A 13,474-nucleotide genomic window follows, 5' to 3' on the forward strand; every position below is an offset into this window, starting at 1 on the left:
TGTTTCTGTATGTGTAAAATGCAAAGCAGATGACAACTTCTCTCAGCTGCAAAGACACGCTGCTAACTACGGTCACAGAGGGCATCACATACCAACTGTGTCAGTTCGTTTCATAGGAAAGACCATTGTTTTGCCTGGGAAAAGGTATTTTTCGTGCAGAAAAAAAGAGACTGGCCACAAGGGAAACAGTTACAGAGTCCAGATTCCCAAACTATTTCAGCCCTGAAAGTCAGAGTATCTGAAAGGATGCTGAAATAACTAACTGGTGGCTCAGCTTCTTTCAGGAAGCGATTCCCAGTCATATGGCCACAGTCCCCTTCCTCACTTGAACAGCCTCTTTCCTCCACCCATTCTCCTCCTGGTTCCTCTTCATCTATCCATGCCTTCTTTCCTCCTCCTGCAGAACAATTTGGACTTTCAGCATTGTCAATCTCCTCCAAAAACACAGTGCTGAGGTTCAGAGCACGGTCCATCTGGCAGTGCTGCCTCTCCCTGCTTTTCACCCCGCAGAACGCAGTCTGGGAACGCTGCTGCTGCTTCTCTTCGCTTCACCTTAATGAGGCTCCCGTGGAGAGCAGAGGAAGCTGAAAGGAAATAAAAAGATTCCTGACAAAAGGCATGTAAATAGACAAGATGCAGGTGAACAAAGGAGGAAAAGGAAAGCCGTGTACAAGCCAGCAATTGAGTGGTTATACTCAGTAATCAACTTGTCAGTTTGATTTTGAGACACAGCAGAAGAGATCAATAATTCTTTACAGCAGCATAATGCACATCTAGGGTTTAAAGTGTTTTGATCATCGAAGTCTTTATTTCAGAGATCAGTCCTGTGCTTACTTAGTAAGTGGAGGTGCTTCTGTATTTGGCATGTCAATAATGGGAAGGGGAAGAGAGCAGAGAAGGGAATGGTGGAAAAAAATGTTCTAAAATGACACTTAGACCGCCACACTGGTTTAGGTGTGGCAGCTCAGAAAAATCTGGGGGAGGAAACGCTGACAGGCCCCTGCGAGACTGAAAAATGAAGATATTACACTTAATGCAGAGGGGGGTTTTGTCGCTTCTATGATTTTGTAAGGACACATTGTTTATCTTTGTTCTGCTGTGGAGATCCAGACTGACCTATTCCTGCTTGCACAGGAGTCAATAAGACCCTTTATCTCTAGTGCGCTAGTACAAATAGAGAGTGCTTAGTGGGTATATAACGGCACGAAATCCAAACGCCGCCATTTATCACCCTCTTTGTACTGAATTAAATCACTATGTGAAATGCACTGAAGAATCGAACCTTTATTGTTTTGTTGGTGAAAGGATTGGGTCCCAGAATTACATCAGTTGTTTTCTCTAAACAGCTATTAGCCTCCTCCATTATACTAACAGAACTGGTTTCCATCCTCTGGCTCATTTATTCCAAACCAGCATTATTGAAGTGAATGGGGTCTAGGCCCTGGATATTAGAAGAGCTGTTGGTCTACTCATAAATAACAAGTTGTCAAGGATTTTAATGGAAACCCTTAGAGTGCTGTAAATCTGTGCAGTTCTGCCTGCATCCCCTCCCTCATTTCCATCACAATATCACTCCAGTGGGACTGCAGCTTGCAGCATGTGCCAGGCAGCCGAGATTGGTAGGACACATGGGGGGGGGGAAGGAAGGGAAAAAAAAAAAAAGCTGGAGATGGGGTGGGGGATTCAGAACAGTTGGTACTGCGGAAGCATCTGCTGGGTGGCCGGTTTCGGAGTCACCTGGCCTATTCAGCGTGGCAAGGGGAAGGGGCTATTCATCCAGGGGGACTGGAGAGGGGAATAACAGAACCAGGGATGCTTGTGGAATAAAGACGGATGTATTGCAGTTTACATTTCGCTCCGTTGGTCTGTGAAGCAGTAAATCTCGGCAAGTAGAGGGTTTTGTTAGGTTTTGATCACATTTTAAGTGGTAGAGCTAGCACAGTGGTACTGCATAGACTGTCTCTTGCTCTTAGGCAAAGAGGACTTTCCTTTTCAAGATGAATTTTTTTAACCTTCCTCGCCAGTCCAAACTACCTTCAGGGAAAATTTGACACTGCGTCCTGATCCAAACAGCAATGTTGCTGTAGTTCACTGGATCTGGCCAGAAACTGGGTTACTACAAAGCATGCCCCTTGACTTAGTCATTCCCCAAATATCTGTAGCTCAGCTGCCTGCTCAGATCATAGCACCCTGCTGCATACAAGACTAAAGCCTTCTAGGAAGGAACTTGAGCTCACTCATCCATTCTCTGTTGGCTATATGATATTACGGAACATATTATGATTGGCACAGCCATGCTTGTGCCCATCCCACTCACAAAGCAGACAGGACTGCACGGGGGCCTGTTTTAACAGATCGTGTGGACCCTCTGCCTTCTGAGGTGCCAGAGCTCATTAAAATTTGTATGCAAGGACAGTTTAGGCGTAAATGAAGGCTTGCACCCTGGCTTACCATGCAATAGAAATAAAAAATTACATTGGTGACAAAGCTTCTACCAGCTTCAGAGTGCCCAGGGCTTGTAATCTTATATAATTACTAGTCTGGCACTGAAAATCTAAAATACAGCAAAGCCATCAGCAACACAGATCCTAAATTAATGACGTTAAACATAGCTCCTTTCGCATTACAACCTCACATGACAAGCTCCAAAGAAGTAGGCCTTATGAGACTTAGGTTCTAATTAAATATTACCCCTATGTTAAAGACAGGGAAACAGTTATGCAGACATGAAGGAATTTGGCCAAAGTCACTCAGAAAATTTGTGGCATAATCCCCCTTTCCCTCGCCAGATTTAACACTCATTTTGAGAAAAGCTGAACAGCACAAGAAGTGAGCCAGGATGGAGAAAAAATGGATGGCTGCCAAAAGGGATTGATGCCCTTCAGACTCCAGGGAGTTTTTAACCCTTCCCAATGGTTTTCCCAGCCTGAAAAACCTGGTGGGGTTCATCAGGCTGTACTTCTCCTCTACTGATCCATAAGAGATTCGCCAGCGGGAGCAGCTGCTTCAAGAGTGAGTTGATAACTCAAGCCCTGAGGCACTTACATCTATACGTCTCGTCCCCTGCCTGCTTCCCTTCCCCAGTAACAGGATGAGACTAGAATATTGCATGTGCTTTTATAATGTGTGTTCCTGTGGGGCCTTGGTCATGATTACAGCATCTAAATGCAACCAGAAACAAACAGTGACAATGAAAGAGACAAAAAAGATGGTCAGCCTGAAGATTTTGAACGTTTTCTGCACTAAATTTGTTTCTACTTAATAATAAGTTGCAGTTTCATAAGCCATGCAGTGTAGTTAATTCCTTTTTTAATAACAGTTATAATATTTTTGAGAGCAGCTGCTGCACATGTTATGTAGTACAGCTGAGAGAGCCATATGGATTTTTAATTCCTAAGAGTTATTACTTGGTTGTAGCAGTATATATGAACCCACGCTTGCCTTAATGGAGTCATTAGACTTGACAATCCTTCCTTGAAGAGGGCTATTGTTAGGATAGATCTGATCCAAAATGCAGGAAAGGTTTGGAAGAGGAGCTCTTCATTATACGAAACAGAGAACATCAGTATTTTTTTTAGGCAACTCAGTGGTTTTTACACCTTCAGAAGTTCCTTCTCTGTTAGTATAAGATAACGTTAATGACCTGTATTCTGTCCTTTCAGAACTATACCTAGAAAGTGCGCCTTGTTATTGTTGCTTTATACTGGTGGGTTTTTTAACAAATCAGGCAAAATGGGGACAGTCAAACTTTCTTGCAAGCTACCTACTAGAACGCCCCTCTGCCCTTAAAGGAAGAAATCTTATACGAATACTCAGAGTTACAATCCTAACACATATTTTGGAAGAGACATTAACTTTGAAAGATATATTATATCATATTTCTCAGTGACCTTTTCTAAGACAACCCCTAAACATGAGATTCTTGCACTTTATCCTAAAACGTGTGGTCCAACGAGAGACAGAAGATAGACTAGATGCATCACTGCGGGATCCTGAATGAAAATTTCTTTAGTCCCAGTAAAGGCTCCAATCCTTCTGTTTACAAGCAGCAGAAGAGAAAAATACGCTGCTGTAATGTAGAAGTTATATCTACCTATATATCACTTGAATGCATCGTATTGAGTATGCTACAGATTGCTCAAATAAATCTGAGGAGCTCACTTGATCTTTAATTCTATAGAAAATGTTGGAAAACTCTTAACCTTATGACACATATCAGGACTGTAAAATTTAAAATGAATTCTAGTAAATCTGCTGCTGGCTGCCATGGAAATGGAGCAGGTTAGCTTAAAGGATCAGTATCACAAAAAGAAAAGGGAATCCAAGCTTTTTTGTGTGTGTCGAACAATTAGCTTAGAACAACCTGCTCCATTTTTAGCCATTTCAGTCTGTTTCCATGGCAGCAGGAACTGAATTTGTACAACTGTTGCAAATTCTGGATGTAAATGGTGCTACCCATTGTGTCAGCAGTACCAACAGACCTCGGAGTCTAATTTCAGTTTCCCAAAGCTGGTAATTTTGTTTCATTATTATTTATTTAGGATGATTTTTGTGCCATTTTAAAGATTTAAGACAAGGTTGCTCTAGGATCTGTGCACTACCATTAGCCCAGAGTTAGGGTAGCACAGACAGATCCGGTGCAGACCAATCTGCCAACTTTTTGCTGTTTAAAACCGAGTCCTGAAATCCCATCCAACCAGCTGCACAGGGTCTCACGACAAGGTTTGTTGCCTCACAAATTCTTGATGGGAAGATCCTGTATGCGCACTGATGCTTAGGGATCAACATTTGGCTCTGCCAAGAACTTCGACATGTTGTGTCACCTGAAGCTGTTGTCGGCCTCATACCCACTTCACCTCCCTCCTTCTGGGCCCCCCAAAATCGCAGGCCACAGCAGCCCAAAGGCAGAGCCCTCTGCTGCCAGCCCTCCACACAAAGCCTACCCGCAGAAGGGCAGCAGGGCTCTGAGGTGGGGACCGGTTTCATACCACAGGATCCCTCCCGGCCATGAGGAGAGGGAACAAATCCTGTCAGGAAAATCCTCGCGCTCTCCCCGCCTCCCTCCCAAAGCTTCTCCTCACACAACACCTCACCGCCACTTCCCAGACCCCTCTGCGCAGCCTTGGCTCCCTCGTGAATATTCAAATCACCCCGGTCCTCACAGCTGTGATTGGCTGTGGCGTTCAAACGAAGCCACGCCTCCCCTGGCGAGGCGGGGCCGTTAGCGGCCGTTAGTAGGCCGTTTGGTTTGGGGGCGGGAAAGGAGGCCGGGAGCGCTGGAATGCGCATGGGCAACACCGGCGCACGCCCGTGACGCCAGCGCGTCCTCTTGTTGCCGTAACAACACCTCCCCCGCCCCTTGCTGGTTTTGTCCAATCAGAGACCCTTCTGGCCTCTTGGCCCAATGGAGCGGCAACATGTTAATAAAGGGGCGGGGCGGAAGGGGAGTTAACGCAGGTCGTTTTGCCCAATCAGAAGGCGGGAAAGGGTAGGGGTCTGCTCCCCCTCAGGCGTCCGGCAGCCGCGGGTTTTGCCCCGGTGTTTTGCCTCAGCGGCTCCCTGGGACGGGACGGGACGGGACGGGACGGGACGGGACGGGACGGGACGGGACGGGACGGGACGGGACGGGACGGGGGTCGCGCTGCCTGCCAGCCCCGCGGGGGCACCTGCCCTCCCGCCTCGGCCCTGCCGGTGCCTCCGTGTAGGCCGAGGGGGCGCGCCCCGGTCCTGTGGGGTGCGAACTCCCCTTGCTGCAAGCTCAGCGGTGCCTCCGGGCCTGCTGAGGGCGGTTATGGGGGATGGCGGTCTGTGTAAGGGGGCTCCTGGCAGTCAGTTCCCGGCTGGGGAGTCTCCCGCTGGCGTTGAATTAATGTCAAGTCCTGTGTGACAAGTACAGGGATGAAACCTTGGAAAAAAGTGCTTCAAAAGTTGCGCTGTAACCGTAGATGGGTCTGTTGGGTTGTGGAGTCCGCTCCTGGCATAAGGATGGAGCGTTGGGAAAGCATTTCTGTCGTTTCTTGGCTGGGGAAGCCAAAATAATTGTGGTGTAATCGATTCCTAAAGGACTAGTAAATTTACATTTGCACAGGGGTCACAGCATTATTTTAACGTCACTTGAATTGTTAGAAATCAAAAGCTTTAGTGTCCGTGCGTCTTGTTTTGCACAAAGTTTGGCAGCCTGTCTGAGAATTCCCCCACTGATGCAGCTGATTTCAGACATGTGCTACCAGTCATTAGAGTATTTCCTTATTGGCCCCAGTGTCCCCTGTTGTTCTAACAGTTGCTCTTTGCGAGTGTGTACTATCCCTAATGTTTAATCTTTCTAAAGTACTAGCTTGTGATCATTATACATATTTCTCTCATAATGACTGAAGTTAGGCAAGAAGTCAAAACTTAATATGTCTGTGAGCTCTTGCCAGTGTTTTCTGGATTCGTGCCTTGAGAGAAGAACATGAAGCAGCACTGTAAGTGGCTCTGTTCCCAATCCAAATAAAGCATTATTCAGAGTTGTATTCCAGGAATCTTTGTTTTTCACCACTCGTCAGAAATATCAATGGAACTGTTTGTTCTAGCAGTTATTGCTAGCTAGTATGAAGATTCTGAAGCAGTAAGAATTTGTTGGTTTCTTTGGTAGTCATTTATGACTAATTGCCCAGATTATTGTCTAAAGCAGGCAGTTTGTAAATAATACATCCACAGTGAGCAAAAGCAATCCACCTTGATTGATTGCCGAGGTCTAATTGAACGGTGATTGTACATCTCCCTCCGAGTCCAAACAGAGAGTTTGAAATTACAAATCTTCATTCTCTTGAAACAGCTTCTGCTCTGCGATGCAGTGCATGGAGCTGCTAGCAGGTATGGCTTTTGGGGAGCAAGAGATAATGAGGAGTGAACAGCATGCTGGACAAATTATACCGTCTCAACAGATCAGTTAATGGAAATGAAAAATAATCAGGTGCTTATGAGTGTGAGCTGGTTAGGTTATATGCATATGATGATCCCTTTATTGTTTTTTTGCAATCAAAAAGGTGACGATCAAAATAATTTGTTTATGGCTTTTTTTCCCCCTGGACTTCTTTCCCCAGAAAATTAGCCACTTCCCTGGAAGGAGTGAGATCTGTAGGAAATATTTGCTGGCTAGGGACATAAGCGGGGTGGTAAAGCTCTTCTCAAAAGAATTCAACTTCTTTCTCAGTGTCCTCCTGCAGAGTAAGCCCTTCGTAAAGCCTGACTTTCTTCTTGGCACAATTATTTTTTGGCTGTCAAATTTAAATTCTCTTATTTGCATGTCAGAAGGGGCTAACTTCCAGCATATTAGAAGCCTCTCCTGAATACTAGGCAAAGATTAATATGCTGGGCTAGAAGAAAGCAAATACTTTTCTCTGTTTGAAATTAGTGCCGGAAAAGAAATCAGGAAAAACAAGCAATTGTCACTTAAAACTTTTTTAAGTGTGGAGGACTGAAGGGAAGTAGTCCCGATTCTTTAATCTTACAGTATTCTTACAACCCTATTTGCAGTTACAGCTAAAGTTATGCTTTTGCAAAATTCTGGCGATAGTTTGAAAACCTAGGCCTAGAAAATCTACATTAGAAAGCGGCTTTAATGCAACTATTTCATAACTTTTGTAGTGTCTCTCTGTTCCGTTTCCCTCCTCGTAGTTATGACAATTTGTAGCCCAGTAACAGATCAAGGAAAGACAAGGCTTACATCTGTAAACCGGACTCTGGCTGTCAGGCCAGAGGCATCTTCATCACCAAATCTGAGAAGGACATAAAACCTGGACAGGATGTGATCTGCCAGCTCTACATCTCAAGGGTAATCCCTCCATTCCGTGTTTCAAGATTGCTGCTTTGTCACTGAGCTGGTGTTTTAATATCCAGTTTAGCCTTGCCCTGATGTGGTCAGTCAGCCATAAATAGCATTCACTGGTCATTTTCTTCAGATTCATCACTGTCAAAAGAATTCATCGCTGTCAAAAGAAAAAATGTCTACTTTACATGTTATTCTGTAAACTCTTGTTCAGAAATGACTTCTAATATTTTGAGACAGAATCACCTTGACAAGAATTCAGGGCATTCAGGATAGATGAATTGAACAAGGAGAACTTTATCCCTCATCAGTGAATGAGCACTTAAAAGATACTCATTTTTCATGAGTCCCATTAAGCCCTATCGTCCTATGCCAAACGAGTGTCTCACCAAAGCGTTTTTGATTGACACTTGTAAGTCATGTCCCTAATGAAGTCTAATATAAAAACTTCTGTAAGCTTCTAGTTGTTTGGACTTCCAATAATTTGAGGAGCAAAACCTTAATTTACTTTGGCTTACTGCTGACCTTTGGACACACTTTATTTTATGGGCTAAATTTGTTTGACTTTGCATTGACCTCGTTGTCATTTTTGAGGGAATGTTTCAAGGAAAGAATGAAAGTCTGTGAATGTCTGGAAAAAATAATAAGAGATGGAAGGAGCCTCTGGCTTGGAGAAAAAGAAAGTAGGAAATCAGATCCTCTTGAGCAGGAGATAGGGTGGACTGACCCACAGGCTCCTTTTCTGTTGTTAATGTTTCATTCTTTCAAACGTTCATGCTTGAAGTGAACTTCAGACACTCGCTGAGCTGTACGAAGACCGGCTACGGCTTTAAATTAAGTGGAGAACCTGTGAACACTTGCTGTAGTGCAGACCCAAGCTCTAGTTGGATCAGTGTTAGGGACGTATACCCCAGTAAGAGACATTTGCAGTATCTTTCCCAGCTCAGCACCAGGCTAGACTATGGTAGAAGCATATCTGGCAGAGAAAGGAGTTCAGTAAGGACATCAGCTAGGCTTGTCACCTTTGCTATAGCGATTAATGAGTTACCAGCGTTGTTCGTGTGTTTCAAGCAAGTTTAGAAGCAAATCGGCTTCATGTTCTCCTTCCCAGCCTTTTATTCTTGGTAGATTTAAGTTTGATCTGAGGATTTATGTGCTGGTGACATCCTGTGACCCTCCGAGGATACTTGTCTGTAATGAGGGCTTTACACATTTTGCTACTTCAGCATCCTCTGACCTTTTGTGTAATAGCTTGGTAAGTAAACAAGCCTATTAGCAGAAGTTAATGACAGTTCAATACATAGCAACCAGAGATACAGAGAAATCATAATGGTTTGACTGTCCGAAGCATCTTTCTCTTGAGAATCTCTAAGCACTTCATAAATACTAGTAATTCATCTTTGTAGTATCTGAGTGCCATAAATAAAATTATGCATGAAATATCTGAGCCAACTCTGTAGTAGAATACAGCATGTGTTATATTATCCAGATCAGTGCTGCATACAAGTTTTGGCACAGTTAGTACTTCTATAAATACATACCCTATTAACTTTCTGTGTTATTCTGGTACTATTTTTTGTGAAGCGTTATTGTGAAAAAAAGATAGTTATAAGGAAAAGAAATCTTGGAAGGAAAAAAGGTCCTAAATGCTAAGACATCTTGTTTTACTTCTTTATGAAAAGAAGTCACGGCTTAGCTGATGGCTGGAAAAGGTTCTGATATGCAGTTCTGGATCATTCCAACACAGAATTAGCTCTACTAATAAGTGGTTGTAGAATGGGGCCTGACTGAGAGAGAGGGTTATCTTCCATTGAAACTGCTGATTTCTCAGAAGTGATGGAATTGGAATGCTGATGAGATTGCAGAGAAGTGAAATTGAAACTGTTGAGCCTCATTTATTGGGTTCTTTAGAGTAATGGGATCAGTATAGGGCTGATCATATTTAGTGCCATTAAATCTTCTGTGCTTAATTAAGATGCTTTGTACATTATACAGTGTGACCAGGATCATGTAGAGAAGAAGGGAGGAGGCTAATACCTTTCTAACCCTGCATCTTGTTCATTCATTTACAGGATAATGTATGCATGCATCTGACAAATTATTCCATTAACAAGAACAGAGTTAATTCTGCCAGAGAAAAAGACACTGGTAGTAAGACGTAAAAAGGAGAGGACATTTCTAAGCTACTCCCAGAGGGGGTAGTGTTTACCTTTTCTTGTACATCTTCATGTGCTTGGCTTAAGACTTCAAAGCATCTCTTTGTGTTTCCCCAAGGCACTGTATTTTTTGCTGTTGAATAAATCAAGTGAAGAAACTCGGATGAGTAACAGAATTGGACACCAAAATTGGGAAGAAAACTCCACAGAGGGGAGTTTGTACTCCAGCTTGACAGCATACATTGGATTTGTTTCAATTTTTGTCTTGAGACTAGGTGCTTGCCTGCTTTTCCTAGGTACCCTGATTTGTCTAATAAGATGTTACCACTCTCCAAACTTTGCTTGTAATCTTAGATCATCATGCTGTAAGAATTCTACATCTTCACTGTATTTGTTATCTTCATCAGCTGTGATAGGCAGTTTTATATTAGTTTACCTAGACATGATATTCTTACTATTGCAAGCATTTCTCTTGCAATGTTCCTTCTGTGTTCTTTCTTTGTAAATAAATCAGCTGCAGTGCTGTGATTGTGCAAGGCATAACTCTTATAAGGTGATCCAGGAGTATATGTTTCTTCTTTACATTTTGCTTCCTAAATCCTTTCCTGTACTAGGAAATGAGATTGCTCTAACTCAGTAATAGTTTGAGCAATAGAAGTTTCTAGGCATGAATACAGTTATGATGATGTAAAGAAGCAGTACAGAGATTGAGCTATTGCATTATTAGGGTAGAAATGCACCAGTTCAGTCACATTTGTGTTTGTTATCAAAGTTTCCAATATTCTGCCCTTTCTAGGAAACTGTCCACTTTTAATAACCGCACGCAGAAATACGGCTGCAATACCAGCCAGACGTGGCTGCGTATAGCAGATGTTATTATTAAAATATGGGTAACAGCACACGCTATTATGAAACTATAACTATCACAGCTGCTCCCCCAGTTACACCAGGGCAGTGCTCCCTTTGAAATGCGCGGGTTTGATACTGTCTTGAATCACAAATCCAAGCCCCAGCTGCTTGAGGACCCTGATAAAAGTCTCTCCTTGATCCTGCAACATGATCTTGTATTAACTGGTCTCTCTTTTTTTTTTTTCCCAGCCTGTTGGTTGCTCTCAGCAGCCTCTTTCTTACCACCAGTTCCGGATTGTTTTGGCTCTTTGCAGGGCTGCTGCAGGGTTCCCGGAGCCGGATGGCTTGGTGGGCGGCCGGCAGAGGGGGATAGACTACACCGAATCGGTGGGAAAACAGGGATTATGCTCCCGGACACATGCGGGGAGCGTTGCCTGCCTGCAGGAGTCCTCACCTTTGTGGCCAGCTTCACTCCAGTGCTTTGCATACAGAAGTATTTCAGAGTTATCCGTTACCCTCGGTGGAAGTCACTTGGTAATGGAAGGGGCAGACTGTGGTTCTCAGAGCCCAGCCAGTTAATGCCAGTTCCTCCTCTTCTACTCCTGGCACATACTAGATTGGTATCAACTCTGCGTTCAACCTGAGGCTATCATTTCGAACTGAGTGTGTTACTTATTTATTTCCCTCTTTGCAATATATCTAAAAAACAGCTGGCATCACTCTCCAAGAACAGGCTGGATAAGAAGGTGTTTTTTCCAGCTTAAGTGCCTTGTTCACAAATCCTTGTTGAAACCAGCAGCAAAACTCCAGATTTCCTGTGTTACCTCTGAGCTTAGATGCTGGGATCAAGCATAGTGCATCCCCTGACCTGGCTCCGCACACCTCTGTCACCTGTAAGATGTATTTCACTTCCTAATACACTATACGTACTGTGTTTTAGGTAGTCATCAAATTGGATAGGAATTCAGTTTATATGCAGTTTGAGGCAGGTAGGTGAGGGATCTTTTAGGAAGGGCTTTCACATCAGTTATTGTATCTTGTCAGTCCCGGTAATAAAGACAGTGGGTCCAGACACAAAACCCAGTTTGTGAGCTCTGCTTTCTGCAAAAATTCCATACAAAGGGATAGGCTGGGCTCACAATTTCTCCTTTAGCATTTCCTCGAGCCACACAATACAAACACAGTTCAACTCTAGGCGAGTGTGGGTCCTTGAGATTACACCTAGGATGTGGTATAGACCCATTCCTTTAGCCCAGCTGTGAGCTCAGATACGCTGAACGATATTGTCTCTGTTACTGCAGACTGGATATGATTTTTAGCAAATGTCAGGTAAGGTTTGGAGCCACTGAACGGCTACAACTCCAATCCAGAGCCAGGAGATCGTGCGGTATGTGGTCGTCACCGTGCAACAGATCAGAGAGTCAGATTAACAAGTAAAAAACTCTCGGAGGACTATATTCACAGTCTTTTTTCTGTTTTCTAATTCCAGTCCTCTAAAACCTTAATCTTCTTATAAAATATTAAATGGCTTGTGGCAGCAGCATACTAGTTATTTGACGCAAAGAATAGCGCAGTGTGTCCTAAGTTACAAACAGTGGAAGCTACAAATAAATTTGAGGACAAAGGAAGAGGAGGAGGAGAAACTAGGTGGTAATATCTATCTGTCCAAGAACGATGACCTTCCAGAAGTATTCTGCAAATAGTGGGTGCTAGCCAGCCAGGAGTGAACTGCATTCAGTGAAAAATGGTGCATTTCGGTGAGCCCCATCACTTGCTAGGTTTGACTTCACACTGTAGTAAGGAGAGATGTGAGTTACTCAGCAGGTGATTTTTCTTCCTCTGACTCAGCATTGTATCCTCAGTGTAGTATTTATAGATGTGAAGGCAAAGCATCGAAAGAGCAAAAGATTCCTAATTTTAATTTTAAAGTGATTTAGGAATGAAGGATTGAACACTGCTAAGAGGGGAACCGATTTGCTTTGTGTACTAGATGATTGATCAGCAATATTCAGCATATGATAACTGTCTCACAAATGATGTATTGACTTGATAGAAGTTATATTTAGAAGGGAAAACCTTGACAAGTAAGGTGCCAGCTTCTGCTGCCTTCACTTTGACCGTCATGTCGTTACTGGAGACAGCACAGGACAAATATACTGCCAGGCAGAGGATTTTCAGGATCTGTTTTGCAAGTTGTTCAGTAGTCCCAAGCACAGGCTTAACAGAATCTGTGGGAGGAGTGTCACAGGCTGGTGGGGAAGGGGGTGCTTTCTTCCACTGGATGATTTCAGTCTGCTTCCAAAGTATGTATCTGTTCTGCAGTCTTACAGTGGTAGTACAGAGTAGCTGGTCTCAAACTGTGATGCCTTTATGAGCAATGGCACATAGGTGATGATAAGCGAGTACCGCTGAAATAATGAAACGCTTTCCTACATGCAGGTTTGTAGCATGGAGGAGCAAGCCAATTTGGGAACCCCCTTGTAAAGAAATATCTGAGCTATCTTTAATTTACTTCACTGAGAACTGACAATGCACGTGCAGCTCTGCCTTAGCTATACCACTTCCAGAATCCGAGCTAGGTTGTTTAAAGTTTCAGCCCATAGTGTGGACATACCATTAATATGTTAATTATTGTATTTCCTGCCTTATGGGGCTTGAG

The 13,474-nt window shown here is 43.5% G+C and overlaps 1 protein-coding gene across 1 annotated transcript; it reads left to right on the plus strand.

Annotated features, from left to right (window-relative positions):
- The first annotated feature begins 6,934 nt into the window (after positions 1–6,934).
- TTLL6 (tubulin tyrosine ligase like 6) lies at positions 6,935–12,245 on the plus strand. Its single transcript, XM_050912067.1, is given in 9 exon segments — positions 6,935–6,955; positions 7,086–7,188; positions 7,191–7,209; positions 7,660–7,816; positions 8,922–9,065; positions 9,883–9,968; positions 10,763–10,856; positions 10,908–11,030; positions 12,186–12,245. Coding segments are annotated over 9 exon segments (807 nt in total).
- Positions 12,246–13,474: the final 1,229 nt, after the last annotated feature.

The sequence above is a fragment of the Gymnogyps californianus genome, chromosome 28 (genome assembly GCF_018139145.2).
Source record: "Gymnogyps californianus isolate 813 chromosome 28, ASM1813914v2, whole genome shotgun sequence".
Taxonomy (NCBI): domain Eukaryota; kingdom Metazoa; phylum Chordata; class Aves; order Accipitriformes; family Cathartidae; genus Gymnogyps; species Gymnogyps californianus.